The 19863-nt window shown below is 34.3% G+C and overlaps 1 protein-coding gene across 1 annotated transcript; it reads right to left on the reverse strand.

Annotated features, from left to right (window-relative positions):
* Window positions 1-283: 283 nt before the first annotated feature.
* JCHAIN (joining chain of multimeric IgA and IgM) lies at window positions 284-9913 on the reverse strand. Its single transcript, XM_007118664.2, has 4 exons — window positions 9689-9913; window positions 5523-5649; window positions 1808-1888; window positions 284-1216 (listed from the first exon to the last, which is right to left on the reverse strand). Exons 1-4 carry the CDS (start codon window positions 9750-9752, stop codon window positions 1012-1014), a joined length of 477 nt encoding a protein of 158 aa, XP_007118726.1. The 5' UTR covers window positions 9753-9913; the 3' UTR covers window positions 284-1011.
* Window positions 9914-19863: the final 9950 nt, after the last annotated feature.

Raw genomic sequence — 19863 nt, forward strand, 5'->3', positions numbered from 1 at the left:
TTCAGGAGTTGTGGCATGTGGGCTCAGGAGTTGTGGCATGTGGGCTCAGTAGTTGTGGCTTGCGGGCTCTAGAGCGCAGGCTCAGTAGTTGTGGCGCACAGGGTTAGTTGCTACGCAGAATGTGGGATCTTCCCGGACCAGGGCATGAACCTGTGTCCCCTGCATTGGCAGGCGGTTTCTTAACCACTGCGCCACCAGGGAAGTCCCATAAATGATATTTTAACTTACATACAGCAAAGTTAACACAAGCAAACTTTTTCCAGTAAATTATTTCACACAGGTATATGCTTATGAATCTATTTAATTGTTCAAACTGTGCTGGAGAATACATAGTTTGGAATACATAATTTGTTAGATTCAGTTATAACAGAGGTGATTTCTAATGGGAATTTCTCACACTATCCTGATTATCAAAAAAATTTTATTAAAAAAAATCCATATCATTTGCTCCCAAATCTGTTATATCAAAATATTTTTTCAATTATACACTTAATTATGTCACTTTCAGCTAATTGGTTTCACAAATATTAGAGATTCCATTTTAAATTATTTTATAAATATTTCCAAAACATGTTTTCCAATTATTCTTTTTCTAATGAAGACAAACAATTGACCGATATTTACATATAAATTTTCTCTGCACAGTGATTCTTTTTTTAAAGAGAATAGTATGGAATGTGCAAAAGCTCAGGCTCTCCAGGGCAAAGCCAAAAAAAAAAAAAAAAGGCAAAATTTAATTATGTCTCCTGATTTTTACTCTTTTGAGTTTTATTTTCTCCCCTTGTCTATTTTTTTAAATTCTAGCAATTTACCTTAAAAAATAACAATGCTACTATTTCAGTTATTTGCCCGGGGGCAGGTGGGTGGGGGGGAATGGGGTAGTTAGTTTTATATTATCCCCCCCAAAAAAATCATGGTTTCAAATTCATTGGTAGTAAATATATTAACTACCTGGAATCAAAATGGAGAGCCTTTCAAGATAAGGAGTTGTGCAGTCAGTAATGACTTAAATTAGTCAGGATAGCAGGAATCCGGGGTCAAAGCTGTTTCCACCATTTTGGTCTTACCACCATAGGTAAGTGGGACCCTGTTTGTATAGCACTTGTTTCTGTCATAAGTGTAACAAGTCTCAATGTCTTCATCACAGATATTGCTCTGGGTGGCAGTAACTACTTGATTATCCAGCTCCACTTCTGTAAGATCACATTTTTTACAGCTGAAAAACAAATATATGCATTAGACAACCCCCATCAAATGTTGTCTCAGAATCTGAGTAACTATACATTTCTATCCAAAATCAATTAGTTCTGACAAAGAGTGACTCCTTTCAGACTTCAACGTCTCTATAATACAGAATTATTTACATAATTTTTCAACCTTCAGTTGAAAGTAAGCAATATAATTAATAATATGATAATATGATTGTGAGGTACTAGGAGTAAATGAATTATTTATAGTAACAAAGAAGGGTTTGTTCTTTAATTTTTTATGTTGGATTCTATAGTTCCCAAAGAAACACCTGCATGTTAATGTGTCTGAATTATTGAACTATAAAGACAAATTGGTCCTTTGTACTAATGGCAATAACTTCATCTTTAGAATAAATTTACAGCTAACTTTTATCTGTGATAAAGTTTTATGAATTTATGATACCTAATGATTAACATAGGAATTAATATATTCAAAAGTTCAAATTATATTGGTAAATGTTTATACCCCAATTTGTTTTCAAAAACATTCTTACTAACAATTTAATTAAAAGTTATTGACTTCAGTATCTATATTAGTATGAAGGAAAATCTCTTACAGGTCGGACAAATGGTACACAAATTTGGTTCTCAGAGGTGAGGTAGGATCAGAGATATTCTCCCTGCTGTTCAGAGGAACACTAAAAAAAAAAAGAGAAAGAAAACAAAGAAGAATAATGAAATCAGCAGATACTGCTATTTTGGGTAATAGGTATATTGCTAGGACAGTACTTACTATTTCATTCAGACATTTAGCACTCTATAAACACTCTTTAGTAATACTATTACTCAGATTTCACAGTAATTGTTACATTTTAAGCATTGTCATTCAAAATAAACCTCACAACAACTCCTCTGTCAACTATCTTTGATTACTTGGCAAATCGCTGCTTTTCCTTTAAAAATAAGCTCAAGTTTTACCTTCTCTGTGATTTTTACCTTGATCCCATCCCCACCCCTCAATAAACTCCTTCCTCTGTAGTCTCATTAAAGTTTCATATATCTTATTATAACAAATGCCATATTACAGTTGCTTACCTACACAGTAGTTGCTTCTAGATTCTATAAATTCCTTGAAGCAAAAACGTTTACACATTCCCAGTGCCTTGCTACATGTGTGGCATGTAGAATATGTTCAATATTTATGGAATGAATGGACAGATAGTAATATCCACATTTTAGAAATGCAGTAATTATAAATCAAAGAGGTTGGTGACCTACCCAAGGTCACACAACTACTAAGTAGTAAAGCTGGAACTGGAATCCAGACCTCTTGATTTGGAGATGTTCCATGAAAACTTACACATCAACTAGTTCAGGTGATTTCATTAAATTTTACATTTTTTCATCTATATCACCACTCCTCATCATATGCATCCCTCCCTACCAAAAAAAAAACAAAACAAAAAAACCAACTCATGTTTCCTAACTCAGTATTTAGAAATACTATCCACATAGATATCCAAGCCAAAAACTTGGATACCACCCTCAGTCTTCCCTTTCTGTCATGACCTATATCTAATCCATCTCACAGTTCAACTAATTCTGATTCTTTGCATCTGTGAACTCCAGCTACTTGATCAGGACACCACCATTTCTCTCCTAGTTTGCAGCAATACCCTCCTTCAGTCTTGACCCCTCCAATGTATTAGCCACATTATTGCCAAAATAGTCTTTTTAAAATACAAGCCTAATTTCCTTCTCTGCTTAAAACCTACACTGTCTCCCCCTAGAAAACAGGGTATCATTAAGATGGCACAGAAGACACTACATGAAATACTCTAACTCTCCAGCCTTATCTCTCACCACACCACCCTCTTTATAACATGTGCCAGCTGTAAACAGCTGCTTGCAATTGCACAAACTTACCACGATTTTCTCATCTCCAAGTCTTAACAATGACAAAAACAATAACAGTTCTAACATTTACTAAGCACTTACAGTGTGCCTGGTACTATGATAAACATGTTAACATGATGATCTCATATAATCCTCACAGCAACCCTGTTTCCTTTTCCTGGCATGATCTTCTTCACCTATCAACCCTGCCGTCCCCCATACACATTTACCTAGCTAACTCCAGTTCAGTCAGGTAACAGCCATCATCCACTTCTACCACTTACTCCAAATACTCTCTCCCACCTCCCCCAAGGACTGGACTGGGTGCCCCCACTTCGTGCTCCTATAACATCCTATGCCTATTCTTGTCATAGCATTTACAATACTGTATTGAAATTGCCTTTTCAATTATTTAAAGTTCCCTACTAGACTGTAAATTCTTTGATGGCATGGACTGTGTTTTATATAAATTATTTTATCCCCAGCTCCAATCCTCACTGGCTTTCAGAAGCACTCAATAAATGTTTGCCAAATGAATGAATGAATGATCAACTCTTTATTACACTGTAAAATCTCTAGTAGTATTAAAAAATGCTTTAAATAATGAGAAAAATAAGGGAATAAACATGTATAATTGTTTCACCATGGACCAAACACTGTTCTAGGTGCTTTTATACATTACTATATTTAATCCTCACAACCTAATGAAGTATATGTGTATATATATATATATATATACCTATATAATTATTCCTTTTTTTCAGTTTAGGAAACAGTCTCAAATTAGTTAAGTAACTTGCCCAAAGTCACATTATTAGTAAGTGATGGAGTTGGGAATAATGCCATAATGACACAGCAGTGATAATAAAACTTTCAGAAATAAGATTAGGGAAGCATCAATACACATCAGGGAAGTGGCATGAAGTAACTGAACTGCCTGATTTCCATAAATAATATATCATAAAAAGAATCATGTAATAGAAGAAAAAGATAAATTAGAGAATCCTGGTGTGCCATTTTAAATCTGTCCCCTGGAAATTTAAACATAAGATAGACACTCCTCTTCAACATGGTTTAGGTGCCAGTGTCATGGATGCCATCCCCTCAAGTTACATGCTTCTCCAATTGTTCTATCCTTAACAGGGAGCTATGTGGTATAGACTCTGTGGTCAGAGAAAATTTACTAGAGGAAGAGATGCCCAAGCTAAGACATGCAGGGTGAGGAGTTAACCAGGCTAAGAGGGGTGGGAGAAAGAGTTCTTCAACCAGAGGAACTAGGTTATGCAAAAACGGAAGAGGAAGAGGGCACTGTGAGTGTGAGGAAATAAAGGTACTGCAATGTACTGGCTTTTCAAACATAAGGTAAAAAAAAAAGTGGCAATGGAAGAGCTTGAGAGTTGTGCCGAGCGTTATAGGTTAGGCTGAGACATTCGTAATTTATCCTAGTAACAACATTACGGGAACCAGCAAAGGGATTTTAAGAAGGATAGTGACATAATGATAACTGGCATATAGGTTAGGTGAATAAATAACAGCAAATATGTTTTGAAAATGTGCCAGAAACTATACAGTCTTTAAAAGGAATAGATCTTCTCAATTTATCTTTACAATAACCCTATGAGATACATATTATTTTATTAGTAAAGATGAGAAAATTGAAGTTTAGATTGGTTAAGTAACTAGCATACCAGAGCACATAGCTATTTAGTGACAGCCAGAACTCGAAACAAATTCTTAAGCATATTATACTTCTCCCATTGATTAAATGGGATCGAATGCTATGTTCTGTGTCAATAAAAGGTATCTGATTTGGGGGGAGGCTATTCAAGGTAGGAGTAGTTCACAAGGAAGACATTAATGACTAGATACAATAGGAATCTCAGTTCTTAAGTATTATTAGCATTTTTGCTGTTGAATAAGACTCATAGCTTATGACAGACTATGTGTGAAATGAAAGAAATATCTGAAGTCCAATATACAAGTGTAGATGAAATTAATTTAGTCAATTTGATTAGTCTACCTTACTTTTATGGAGACCGGCAGTGGAGTACAAAGTGAAATACTCTGTGGTCCATATATGGTACAAAAACAAGCCTTTTAATGTTATCTCAAGTTTCACTTTGAACTGATCAAGGGCAACTAAAAGTTCTGATTCAAATTGAAATAACTCCGTATAAACAGGGCATGTTGATGACTAGATGCAACCTTCAGTTATTATTTAATCTAGCTGACTGGTTTTAGGTTGCCTGGAAACCTTTGTTCCTGCTCCCAACTTCTACATAATTGGCTCAAGCCCATTAACCAGATTCAACTAATGTAAGGTGCCACACACCAAAAAGAGGAGCAAAGATATAGGTATCACATGCAAACAATTGCTAATATCAGAAAGTATCTCTGCTCACAATATGAAAACATGAAACATGAAATACCACGTACATAATTCTGATGTTTCTCTCCACAATGTCTTGACTAGGATCTTCAGCAGAAGGGATGATCCTGGAAGTAATCCGGGCACACTTACATTTGTTGTCAACAAGAACAGTCCTTTCATCTTCATCTTGGGCTTGAAAGATAATACATGTTAAGAAGAAAGGTAAACGAAAGTCTATTTTTATACTTTCTATCGAGTTAATTTATGCCCCTCCCCCCAGCAGAAAACTTAAGTTTTATGCTTGATCAGTTTCGGCTTCTCCATTTGTTCTTTTTCCTAATCTAAAATAGCTAAGTGGAATCTCACAGAGTAGTGAAGGAAATCCAAATGAACTCCAAAAGGAATTTTCTCTCCTTCCCTTGGACCAGTCCATGGTCTTTCTAACCTGACTGAAAGAATTCTGGTTTTAATCTAATGCTAGTAATAGAGGCACAACCCTCTGAATGATGTGGCTTTGTAAAAATCAGTGCCAAATGCCAAAATGAGAAAGAAAACAAAAATCTAAACTGGATTTCTCTCAGACCAGAGCAATTTATTCAAAAGTGAACAAAAAGTAACATTAGCCTTTATAATAAACCAAGTTTGAAGTGTCACGTCCTTCCTGAACTCCCAGGTATACTTTCTTTTTTCCTTAGATTGCAGTAGAACTAAGAACATGCAAATTTTCCCAAAGATAACCTTATTTTGTAAGACTTTAAATATTCTCCACTGAAAGTTTCCTAAACTTAATTATATTCTTCTTTTCATTAATAACATTCAGGTTATCATAGTATAATGATTTAATACAATAAAATAATAAGTGCTATACTTACTAATATTTCTTATAAGAATTTTTTTTTTTTTTTGCGGTACACGGGCCTCCCACTGCTGTGGCCTCTCCCATTGCGGGGCACAGGCTCCGGACGCGCAGGCTCAGCGGCCATGGCTCGCACAGGCTGCGGACGCGCAGGCTCAGCAGCCATGGCTCACGGGCCCAGCCGCTCCGCGGCATGTGGGATCTTCCCGGACCGGGGCACGAACCCGCGTCCCCTGCATCGGCAGGCAGACTCCCAACCACTGCGGCCACCAGGGAAGCCCAAGAATTATTTTTAAAGATACAATATATATAGACATAAAGTGCTATAAATTTGCTAAACAATTTAGAATATATTGTGAGGTACAAGTTCTATTTCATATAATATGCATGTGTACAGAAACAAATAATAAATGAATGAGTGAATACACAGATGACTATTCAAGCCTTAACTGTGAATGTCAACATTATTTATTGTCTAATCTGAATATTAGACAATGGGGTCTGTTAAGTGCTGCAAAGAAATAACAAAGAAAATTTCTTATTATCTGGACTTAGATCAGTTAACAGATACCTGAAGAGTTAATAGTAAATAGCTTTACTGGTGAGTAGGAGACTAATAATCCCATTAATAAATATAGGGAACACAGAAAAGAAAGCAAGCTTGGAAAGGAAAATAGTGAATTAAGTTCCGGAATATATAAAAAAAGTTTTACATTTTTTTATTCTGAAATGATTTTAGTCTTACAGAAAATTTGCAAAAATAGTACAGAAAGTTCTCATATATCCTTCACCTAATTTCCCCTAATATTTACAACTTACATAACCATAGTACAGTTATCAAAATGAGGAAAGTAACATTGATACAATACTGTAAACTAAACTACAGACCTAATTCAGATTTGACCAGTTTTTCCACTATTCTTTTCCTGTCCAAGGATCCAATCTGGGATTCCACATTGGATTTAGTTGTTGTGTCTCCTTAGTATATATGTATGTACTCTAATCTGTGACAGTTCCTCAGTCTTTCCTTGTCTTGTAAAAATTTTTAATAAAAAAAGATAAGATGCTTATAATATATGTAGTGGGGGGAAAACAGTGTCATTTCATCTCTCTTAAAATGCATAAGAACCTGAGTAAAAAAAACATTGTTTTTTCTTTAAAAAGTTGAAAAATTATTGTAAAAAATTAAAACAATGTACAAGACATAAATAAAAAGTGACAATCCACTCCCCCCCCAAAATAAATAGCTTTATTTAATAGTGTTAATTGAACAATAATAATGATGTTATATATCTTTTTTATTCCTATAATTTTAGCTAAGTGACCTTTAAAATTTCCTTCCATCAAGCCTCAAGTAAAAAAACAAAGACTTAGCACACAAATTCAAGTTATAAAGGTTAAATGATAAGGATAAATATAACTGTAACTGGAAATCTAATTATTCTGGTGACGATCCCATAGCAGAAAGGAGCTAACTGAAGTATTTCAGTCTTAATGATAACAGTCATTACAAAAACATTTTAAGACCATTGTTATTGTACTTATAATTGTTTTGAAGTACTTTATAATGCATTATTATGCCATTATTCATAAGTTCTTAATAAATCTTCTGATAAAAGTCTGTATGATAAATCATTATGAAGCAATTTAAGACAATGATATAATTCTTCTTAATTTTTTGAAAAGAGTAAGATGACTTAAATGGTGTCCTTTCCCTCCTCCTGTATTCATGACTTTTAAATGTTTTCTCTCAATAAAATAGAAATGAGCATGTAATGCCTGACCAAAAAATACAGATTGAGTCAAGTAGTGACTTGACCATTAAGTCTTAAATAGAAAATATCTGTTTTAGTTATGGCATATATTATATTTTCTTGCCAGAAACCTAGGAAAAAACCATCATTACTGTTACTATATAAAAATACTAGGTAGCCTAATATACCTACCAGAAAAATGTACAAATACTTTCAATTCACCAAGACTTATAAGATTCTAACATTCTGTTTCATCGACAAGCAGTATTTTTCCTAATAAGCCTGTTATTGTAGACTATGCCTTACTTTATTCCAAGAGCACCAGAAAGATAGTAGGTGCTCAATAAATATTTGTTAAATTTAATTCAATTCAAACGAATAAGAAAATAGACTTAATACATACTAGATATGAATGTAATGAGTTTACTAAAAGGTGATCCTCTTATACAGGAAGAATAGGATAGTAGTTAGGAGTGTGGACTATAGTGTCTGATGGCCTGGGTTCTACCTACCACATGCTTGTTGTATGACCTTAGGTAAGTTACTTCATCTCTTTAAATTTCAATGGGCTCAACTATATGTCAGAAACAATAATAGTACCTACCCTCAAATGGTTATTGTGGGAATTAAATGGAATAGTGTATGTAAAGCAGTTAGCATAATGCCTAGAATATAGTATATACTCAATAAATTATAGCTCTTTTATACATATATAGTTATATATATGTTTCACATATGTTTATAAGTATATAAATGTTATAAACATATGTATTTATATATATGTATAGGTACATATACATGGTTTACTACTAATATCTTTATGTTTTAAATATTATTAGAAGTTCATTATTCTTAATGCTAAATTAGTATAAACTATATGTAAAATCACTGTTCTTAATTACATCATACTCTGTCTTGAAATAAGAATGAGATCAAAAAAAAAAAGAATAAACTCAGTAAGTCTTAGAACAAACAAGCCAAATTATATCACTTCTAATTCATATGCCCTTCTAGATGAAAATTATTAAACACTGTACTTCTATATTCAGAAAATAATCCATTTTCTATAATAGTTTGAAAAGTTAATAAACAAAATAACTGAAGTTCAGCCATCAAGTTATAGGAAATATGTACAACAGTAAACATTGTTAAAGGGTCATAATAAATCTGTAGGCTCAGATCCAGGAACGTTGTTAGAACGTATTAATACCAAGCTCTCTGGGGAAATAAAATCCCAATGCACTCTATATTGTATTTATAATAATTATTACTTCATTTCTCCAGAATATAAATTTGAGACACTCAAGGAGAAGATTACTGATTTTCAAGATTCAATATGGGTATTCGTGTAAGTATAGCTATCTGTACTTATCCAGAAATATCTACTTTCTTATTCTCTAGGTTGTAGTAGGCAAACAAGAGAAGAGAAAAAAGAATAAAAAGAATTACAATGAGTCTTGTCCATGTAAATATCACTGCTCATACAAAGATTAAGACATGCTAGAAAAAAGGAGCCAGCTAGCTGTCCAACCAAAACACAAATATAAATGTTTAAATCTGAAGAACAGATCTGTGTTCTATTTTTCCTTTTATCTGGGTTCATTCTCAAAATACCACATACCTGTCACAAGAACAGCCGTAACAAAAATGGCCAGGACTCCCCAGAAAAGCAAATAGTTCTTCATCTTGACTTTCTTTTGAAAAACTGGAGCTAAAAAGTCAGGGTTAAGGTGTGTGATCTATAAGGAGTGTGCAAATGATGGTGCTTCTGCTTTCTTAAAATAACACTCCAGGCAGCTAACAAACTAAAAACAATCACAACTGCGGTTGAAGTCTGAAATTTAAATACTGCACTGGAAAGAAATTATGGCTCAGATTTACGTATTTTCTTCCAAAATATCCCCCAAAGCCATGTTTGGGTGCAATCACTTTTTATTTTACATTTATTCTATATAATTAAATCAGAAGACTAATAATAATTTCAAGGCAGTAGTCCATTAAGAATGTTTAAATGGGGATTCTCAACGTTATTACCTAGATAATAAAGTTTTCAAGTCAAACATAATAATGATATTTGTTGTGCCTGGAACAATAAATGAAGGAGAGAGAAGAAGGAGGAAAGAATTAACATTTAAGGTTCCAATTGCATTTTAGGTCAACTTTTTCTTCTAGTCCTTCATTAACCAAGTTACCAGGATTAACATACAGATTATAGATTATATATATAATATATACATATTCTCATTACTTTCAGTTATTTTATAAGTTCAAATGTGGAACTGGAATTAGAAACAGGTGGATGCTAGATGTTATCAGTTGCCATGTTTCAATTTGATAGTATTAAAGCAGACCCTGTATTTGCTCACCCAGTTATACCTTTCAGAATTGTAAATCCATGAAATGATGCTTGTTTGAGATGCCTCAACAGAAAACTGAATCACCACAGTATTGCTTATAAATTTTTTTCGTTAATTAGTGTAAAAAACAAACAAACAAACAAAAACCCCTGAGCTTTTGGATAGGGCATCCCCCTACCTCCTACCCCAACATGCTAGAATGTCTCTTAGGCAGGGTTGGCTACAATTATACAACATCAAATCTGTGTTACTTTTGGTTTTCAGATCTCTAATTTTTTAAGGATCTCCTAGAATTTTGTGAGTTACTAAAGAAATACTTCAGGACCATAAGTAGGCAAGCGGATTTCACAGCTGGCAGTAAAAAATGGCAGAATGAAAGCTATTAAAGATTAGCACATAATTGTACTCCTTCAGTCAACACGTACTGAACGTCTAGCAAGGACAAAGTGCCAGGCACTAGAACACACAATATTATTGCACTGTCAAACTTTGTTCTCATTTTAATTTCTACTTTCACAGGACTTAGAAACTATCTGAGGTTAAGAAAAATATACTGGATTCACATGAATAATTATATCTTATAGAAAAAGAAACATCTGAAAGCTCATTATTTTAGTGAGTGGTCAGGATGTCAAAACAAATATCAACCACTTAAGATCTAAATAACTGATTTATTATATCACTCCAAAAAAAAGAGTAATTAGAAGTTAGTTGGATACATTTTTTAAGCCATTATTTCCTTGAAAATAAACTCAAGGGTAGACTGCCTCCCCAACAAGCAAGTTGGATAAATCTCTGGAGACAAATTAAAGCCTCCCCCAAAACATATTTTTTATAAAAGCCAAGACTGACATATAATTACTAAGCTAAAGAAAAGCTCTATATTTGATTTCTATTCTTTCAACCTTATAGTTTTGTAATTCTATTATGTAAACCATGCATCTAAAATAAATTATTTTAATAAAAATAGTGTGGACAGTGCCAAGTGGCACTTTTGCTACCAGAAGAGAGTTACCTATACATGCAACATAGGATCAGGACAAGTGTTTTGTCAAGTGTGGTCCCAGGGTCATCTTCCCTAGAGTATTAGTCAAAATATAGATTTCCTGGCTACACCCTATCAGAATTTCTAGAGGTGTGATCTTGAAATACGTATTTTTAAGAAGTCTTCCAGTTGATTTTGATGTACAATAAAATTTGAAAATTAGTAGACTAGAAGCCTGTGGGGAGGGGGAATAACTAGCAGCATTAACTATGGAAAAGCCAGAAGCTAATAAAGGTAATTTTTTTAAACAAATGGGCTTACATTGGAAATCTTAGCTGAGGCTTATATTCACTTCTATTTATGTTTTATAGGTGAATTGTTTCATAATCTTTTAGTAGGCCTGGTTTAATTTTTAAACCACTTCATCTCTGATTTTGTTCTTCCTACTAAAAAATGTATCCATTCAAGTGAGTTAAATAATTGGGAGCTTAGCCCCATGTTCTAAATTCTTCACCAAAAATGGTTTATTTTTTTTTATTTTTCCACATTTAAACATATGATTCTTACAGTAAGAGTTCAGTGGTAGACTCATTTGGATAAAAGAGATCTTAAGGTAATTTAGTCTTACCTTCTTTATTCCCACTCAAGTTTTCTTTCAATTTCCTATACAGCAGACAGCCTGAGTTCAGAAAACCATCTTAAATAGGTCGATGCTTCACTTCCTCTGTACATAGCTTATTATATTTAGGATACTCAAATCATGACAAAGACTTGATTCTCTTGAGACACAGACAATACACTCTCCTTGTTTTCTTCCTATCTGACCAATGACTCCTGTTCAGTATCTTGCTGAGTTTTCCTCTGAATACTAAGGTTGATCCTCAGCCTTCTCTTTTCTCTCATCCTCTCCCTGATTTTATCTGATCCCATGGCTTTGAATATAGGACATGCTGTGACTTTCAGATCTATAACTGTAGACTTTACCTTGCCCATTGAGCTGCAAACTCCTGTATCCAACTCTCTATTTGATACCTTCACATGGCTATCTAGCAGGTATCTAAAACTTACCCAGGCAAAACAGTACTCTTGATGACCAAGCCATCCTTACACTTCCATTCCAATCTCTTTTCATCTTTAGTCTTCCTCATCTCGGTAAATGGTACCTCCATCTACCTGGTTGCTCAAGGCAAAATCCTCTTTGATCCCTTTCTGTTCTTCTCCCTCATATTCAATTTACTACCATGTCTTGTTGGTTTTATTTCCAAAATATATCCCAAATTTATGATTCTTTCCATTTTCACTGCCACCCTAGTCCAAGCCTCTGTCTTCTTTCCTAGACTACTATAATAGTCTCAGTAATAAAAAGTGATTTTTTCCTTTGCCCCAGCATTGGCAACTAGGACTCACAGATGACAAACAAGAATGGCTAAGTACCTTAAATTCTAAAGAGAGTTGGATACTTCCTCCAAGACTTAACAAGAAGCAACAGAACTCAACTTACTACCATCACCACTCCACCACTTCCAGGTTCAATCCTCTAGTCTTTAGAGAACTTTGGAGGGAAAGGGGAATGCTATCACAGAAGCTGTTGGCGTTTTGGAAATAGCACTGTCTGTGGTAAGAGACTTTCCCCCTTTTACTTTTGAGAGGGGGCAGGACAAGGTGTTCTTTTCTCCCCAAAGTTAAGTGAGGGAGAGAATCAAGAAAATAAAGAGATCAAGAATCCTGCAAGAAGGGGAAATTGAGAAACAATACACATAATAGTTAATATTGGGCTGGCCAAAAAGTTCGTTCGGGTTTTTCTGTAAGATGTTGCAGAAAAACCTGAACGAACTTTTTGGCCAATCGAATAGAAAGGATTCTGAGTCTGACTGCTTGGGTTTACCACCCAATCCACCACTTACTAGTTGTGAGATACTAGGCAAACCTTGGTCAATTCATTTAACCTCTATGTTTCAATTCCCCTCTCTATAAAATGGGGATAATAACAATACATAATACATATTTCACAGGACTGTTGTAAGGCTTAACATGTATTACTACATATAAAGAAGTTAAAACAGATCTTGGCATATGGTAAGTGCTAAATAGGTACCAGTGATTATTATCATCATCATAACAATTATCACCAACATTATGTTGGTCGCTCCTTGTTGAGTTGAAGAAAATGCAAACCCAACTTGGGGCTATCAGTTGCAATGAAGTTTAAGGAAAACATGCCTGGGAGAGCTTCACATATCCCCTTGGGTTGCAGGCATGTAGAAACACAGAAACTGATATGGCCTCCTGCTATATGACCCTTATAAGGTATGAGTGAAAATATGCAACAAATCTATATTAGTAATCAGAACAGTAGGATACTGGCATGAAAACATACACATAGACCAATGGAACAGAATTGAGAACCCCAAAATAAATCCACACATATATGGTCAACTAATATTTGACAAGAGAGACAATAATATTCAGTGGAGAAAGGACAGTCTCTTCTGGATATTCACATGCAAAATAATGAAACTGGACCTCTACCTTACATCACTCACAAAAATTAATTTGAAATGGATTAATGACTTAAACATAAGACCTAAAACCATAAAACTCTTAGAAGAAAACATAAGGGAAAAAACTCCTTGTAATTGGTCTTGACAATAATTTTTGGATATGACACCAAAAGCACTAGCAAAAAAAGAAAAAAAATCAACAACTGGGACTACATCAAACTAAAAAGGTTCTGCACAGCAAAAGAAACAGCAAAATGAAAATGCAACTTATGGAATGGGAGGAAATATTCGTAAACCACATATCTGATAAAAGATTACTATATAAAATAAATAAGGAACTCATACAACTAAATAGCAAAAAAAAAAAATCTGATTTTAAAATGGGCAGAGGATGTGAATAGACATTTCTCCAAAGAAGGCATATAAATCACCAACAAGTACATGAAAAGGTGCTCAACATCACTAATCATCTGGGAAATGCAAATCAAAACCACAATGAGATATAACATCATACTTGTTGAAATGGCTTATCAAAAAGACAAAAGACAACAAATACTGGTGTGGATGTGGAGAAAAGGGAACCCTGTTGTACTGTACGTGGGAATGTAAATTGATACAGTGGCTATGGAAAACAATATGAAGATTTTCAAATAATTAAAAATAGAACTACTCTACAACCCAGTAAGCCCACTTCTGGGTATATACCCGAAGGAAACTGAATCACTATCTCAAAGAGATATCTACACAACCATGTTCATTGCAGCATTATTCACAATAGCCAAGACGTGGAAATAACCTAAGTGTCCACACACAGACAAACAGATAAAGAAAATGTGATATATATATTAAACTTACACACCATTATATGCCAATTATTTCTCAATAAAGCCAAAAGGAAGAAAAAGAATATATCCAAAGTTTTTCTGACTTGGAGGGGGAGGCAGAGGACACTTGGGAAAAGTGTTAGCTTTATTTGTAATAGCCCAAAACTGGAAGCAACCTAAATGTCTATTAAAAAAACTGGATAAACAAACTGTGGCATATCCATTACTCAGCAATAAAAGTGAATGAACCGTTGCTATACACAACAATGTGGATGAATCTCAAAATAATTGTTCTGTGTGAAAGTAGCCAGAAAAAATATCAAAAAGAGTATATACTGTATGATCCCATATATTTTGTATATTTAAAATATTTAAATATATTATAAAATATATAATCATATATTTTAAAATATTCTTTAAAAATATTTTTAATGTATGATTATATTTATATTAAATTTTATATTAAATGTTACATATAAAATACATAATGTTTTAATATAAATAATTCTAGAAAATGCAAACAAATCTATAGTGATAGAAAGCAGATCAGTGATTGCCTGGGAAGGTAGGGACAGGGAGAAAAGGGAGGGAGAGTAGGATTACAAGCGTGCATGAGGAAACTCTTAGGGAGGATGGATATGTTCACGATCTTGATGTAGTTATGAATTCAGGAATGCACATATAAGTCAAAATTTATCATATTGTATGGTTAAATGTGTACAGTTCATTGTATACCAATTACGTCTCAATAAAGCTGTTAAAAAAATTCACATCTTCAGAATTCATTTTTTAAGTATGATGTTAGGTTTTCCTTGAATGTCCTTTATCAAGTTGAGGAAGTTCCCTTCTGTTCCCAGTTTGCTGAGAGTTTTTTTTTTAATCAGTAATGGATATTGTATTTTTTTAAATGCTTTTTCTCTGTCTACTGGATGACCATATGATTTTTCTTTTTTAGTTTGTTAATATGGTAAATTACATTGATTTTAAATGTTAAACTAACCTTGCATTCCTGGGATAAACCTCACTTAATCATGATGTAATATCCTTCTTATAAATTGATAGATTCAACTTACTGAAATTTTGCTTAGAATTTCTCCTTATATGTTCATAATGGATATTGGTTTGAAATGTTCTTTTCTTGTAATGTCTTTGCCTGGTTTTATCAGGATAATGCAGGCCCAATAGACTAAGTTTAGAAGTATTTCCTCCTCCCCAATTTTCTGGAAGAGTGTAGAATTAGTATTATTTTTTTTCTTTAAATGTTTGGCAGATTTCACCAGTGAAGCCATGGCCTAGAAATTCTTTCAAGGAAGCAAGTTGGGGCAATTGCAGAGATCTCCTCATCTGTTTTCTGTTTCTCAGAGATCACTGTCCTTTGTTGCCTAATGTACAATGTCTTAAAAAATCATTATTTCATAGATTTTGTCAGTTGTTCCAGGAGGGAGGGTAAATCTGGTCTCTATCATTCCATGTTGTTTGAATTAGATGCCAGAGGCTTCAAATTAACAAAAAGCAACACTACAACATTTTTCAATAAATACTACTTAAGATTACAGTACCTCTTTTTTGGCAGCTATGTTACACTATTGGCTTCTATTTGGCTTCTATCAGTTATACAGTCAACTAAAATTCTCTTTTAAAAAATAAGTGTTTCTATAAAGTATGAGATATAAGTTTTTAGACTGAACTAGAGGTTTTTTTTAATAGACTACTTTTTACAACAGTTTCACAGGTTCACAGCAAATAAACTAGACATATAATAATGGAAAATTACCAAAATTATTGAATCTTTTTAAAACCTTGTCAAGGTAAGGCAAAGAAAAATTTAATTATGGTAATTGGAAGCAATGACTGGGAGGAAAAAATGGTCTCATGTTTATAACTCATTAAACTATTTTCTGCTCTAAACTCTTCTCTACATCCAGTCTTACCCCCATTACTCATTGTCCACTCAGTAGTGATCTTTTCAAAAGGTAAATGAGATCATATCTGACTTAAAACCCTCTACCTGCTTCTCATTACACTTAGAATAAATTCAAACTCATTATCTTGCTTGATTTCCCCCAACTCTCCCTTTCATTCATCATTCTCCAGCTACTTCTGTGCAGGGCCTTTGTACTTTATAGTCCCTCTGCATGAAACACTTTCCATATCCTTGCATGGTTGGCCCCTCATCATCATTCAAGTCTCAAGTCAAATGTCATTGCCTCAGAGAATTTCTCTGATTGCTAATCATCCTAACTACCAGTCACTGTCATATTACTCTATTTTATTTTCCTCATAGTATTTATCATTGTTCAAATATCTTATTTAGTTTACTTAGTATCTGTCTCCTCCTCATTAGAATAAAAGCTCCTTGAGAATTGCATTGTCTTGTTGCTCACTTCTGTTTCCAAGAACGAAGCACAGGACTGCCTAAAATATATTAATTGAATAAAGGATGAATGGAGAACATCTTTACAAAGCGTTGAAAACTGTGTCTAATTTTAAGTCTTCTAATACTATTAATCTCTTTTTGGACAGGTTCCATAGTGTCAATGTCACTTTTTAAAGTGTAATGTCCAGATATGTATACAACTGTCCAAGTATTATTTGACCAAGTACAAAACACAGCAGGAATATAACATTTTTCAATAAATGATACTTAAGATTATAGTATCTCTTTTTTGACAACCGTGTTACTCTATTGGTTTCTATTACGTGTCAGTCAACTAAAATCTTTTTTCAAAAAATAAGTGTTTCTAGTCTTTTCTCTTGTCCACCATCCTATGTGCAGTTGGATTTGCTCCTCGCCATATCTTCTCACAAGACTTTCAGGATCAAGTGATTCCTGGCCAAGAAACAAAAGCAGAATCATCCTATTCCCCAGTGGATTCGAATGAAAACTGGTACTAAAATCAGGTACAACTCTAAGAGAAGACATTGGAGAAGAACCAAGCTGGGTCTATAAGGAGCCTCACATATGAAGTGGCACACACTTATGCTATCAAGGTCAACTGTATCTTACCGCATCAGAACATCATTAGTGTCTGGAACAGCTGCCTGTGTTTGATGCTCTCTCCTCTTTTCTTGATCTTTCCTCACCAATGCTCACTGTGTAGCTCAGTAATAAATATGTGAACCTTTTGTTGGAAAAAAAATAATAATAAGTGTTTCTATAAAGTAATAACTTCCTCACATTTAATACTTGAACAGATGGGATTTGGGTATGAGATTTAGCATTGGTCCCTAAGTTTTCTCTTACTAAACTAAGACCAACATTACAACCTATTAGATTCTTTTTGAGTCCAGATTTTGAAACCTAGCACATTAGTTATTTCTCTTAGCTCCACAGCATCTACAAACTTAATATACATGCCATCAGAATCCTCATTTAAGTCAGTAATAAAAATGTACAGTGGCATAGTGCTGAAGATAGACTTCTATGGCATACATCCAAAGTCCCACCTCCAAGCTAACAACAATTCATTAATAAGCACATTTTGGGTACAGCAGTTCATTTCAAGTTAACCCATACTATCAAGTTAATACCATACTATCACACAGACTGTAATTCTCCATTTCATCCATAAGGAGAGCATGAATACTTATCATAAGTAATCAATCTCTCCTTAGCCTCTATCTTTATTTTTTTTTAGCCTCTATCTTTAATATCATGTGATTTCTCTCCTTGAAAGTCTTCCATAATATAAAAGGATCCTTGATATCCTGGCATTTTGCCAGTTAAACACTTAAAAGGATGATATTTTTTAATAGCCTTCTTGGCTTTAAATCCAAGAAGTAGCTGAACACTCTTGATTTTCCTTCTAATGGATTAAATTCTACATTTAGTGTTAACAATTCATTGCTCCAATTTGCCCTTGAACTTTATATGAAAAACAGGTTTTGGTAATAAATAGTACTGCCCAAATCAGCTCCAAAAAATAACTTCTAAAATATGTTACAGAGTCATCAGAAACAAAGCCTTTACACCCTCTCTCTATATACTATGTATCTATTTTCTATACCTTTGAGACACGAGACAATACAAAAGTAATTTTTGAATTAACAGGAAAATAAACTGAGGGAAGATCATATTAGCACTGGAGGAAAGATCGAAGAATCATTAACTGCAAAAATGATCTCCAAGAGAAGTGAAGCAAGATAAAGCATTCAAAAGCGGAAAATTCTGGGGACTTCCCTGGTGGTCCAGTGGTAAAGCATCCACCTTCCAACGCAAGGGATGCGGGTTCCATCCCTGGTCGGGGAACTAAGATCCCACGTGCCGTGGGGCAACTAAGCCCGCACCTCACAGCTACTGAGCTCCCACTCCTCAACGAGAAAGCCTGCATGCCTCAACAAAGATCCCGCCTGCTGCAACCAGATGCAGCCAAAAAAAAAAAGTGGAAAATTCTTTGTGTATTTATAAATAGTATAATAAATATATAATTGTTACCAATTTAATTGTAAACATCCTAGAGGCCCCAAAACATCCTATAGTCATTCAAAGTTCCACAAATCCATTGTATGTAAAGTTACTCACAAAGATTAAAGAGGGAGTTTTTCTATGACAAATGCAAGCTAAAGCCCTTGATCTACTGGTAATCTATTTCTCCCCTGGAAGGGGAGATCCTTCCTGCCTGGGTTGCTGTGGACTTCCCAAAACACCTGTAGAGCACTCTCCTTCCAATTCCACAAAAGCAAATGTAACTTATTGAAAATCATTATCAAAAAAATTTTAAAGATATGCTTAATAATGGTAAGAAGTAAACAAGCAATTACAACTGGATTTGTAATGTTTTATTTCCTGAATCAAGTAGTAGTATATGGGTGTTTGTTATATTATCCTTTACAACTTATATATTCATAATAAATTTTTTTTTTTTTTTTTTTTTTTTTTTTTTGTGGTATGCGGGCCTCCCTCTGCTGCGGGCTCTCCCGTTGCGGGTGGCTCACGGGCCCAGCCGCTCCGCGGCATGTGGGATCCTCCCAGACCGGGGCGCGAACCCAGTTCCCCTGCATCGGCAGGCGGACGCGCAACCACTGCGCCACCAGGGAAGCCCCTCATAATAAATTAAAGATACTTGAGTCAGTATCAAAGAAAGACCAATTAGCACTCCAAACAGTGCATGCCTATCCCTTCCCTTTCA

The sequence above is a fragment of the Physeter macrocephalus genome, chromosome 7 (genome assembly GCF_002837175.3).
Source record: "Physeter macrocephalus isolate SW-GA chromosome 7, ASM283717v5, whole genome shotgun sequence".
NCBI lineage: Eukaryota > Metazoa > Chordata > Mammalia > Artiodactyla > Physeteridae > Physeter > Physeter macrocephalus.

Bases quoted from the DNA above. Each gene is read 5' to 3' on its own strand.
- JCHAIN (XM_007118664.2), bottom strand. From the start codon at position 9,752: ATGAAGAACTATTTGCTTTTCTGGGGAGTCCTGGCCATTTTTGTTACG. The intron at 5,650-9,688 runs GTATGTGGTATT...TTATCTTTCAAG, and splicing joins TACGGCTGTTCTTGTGACAG to CCCAAGATGAAGATGAAAGG. The intron at 1,889-5,522 runs GTACGTGGTATT...TTTTTTTTTTAG, and splicing joins GAGAGAAACATCAGAATTAT to TGTTCCTCTGAACAGCAGGG.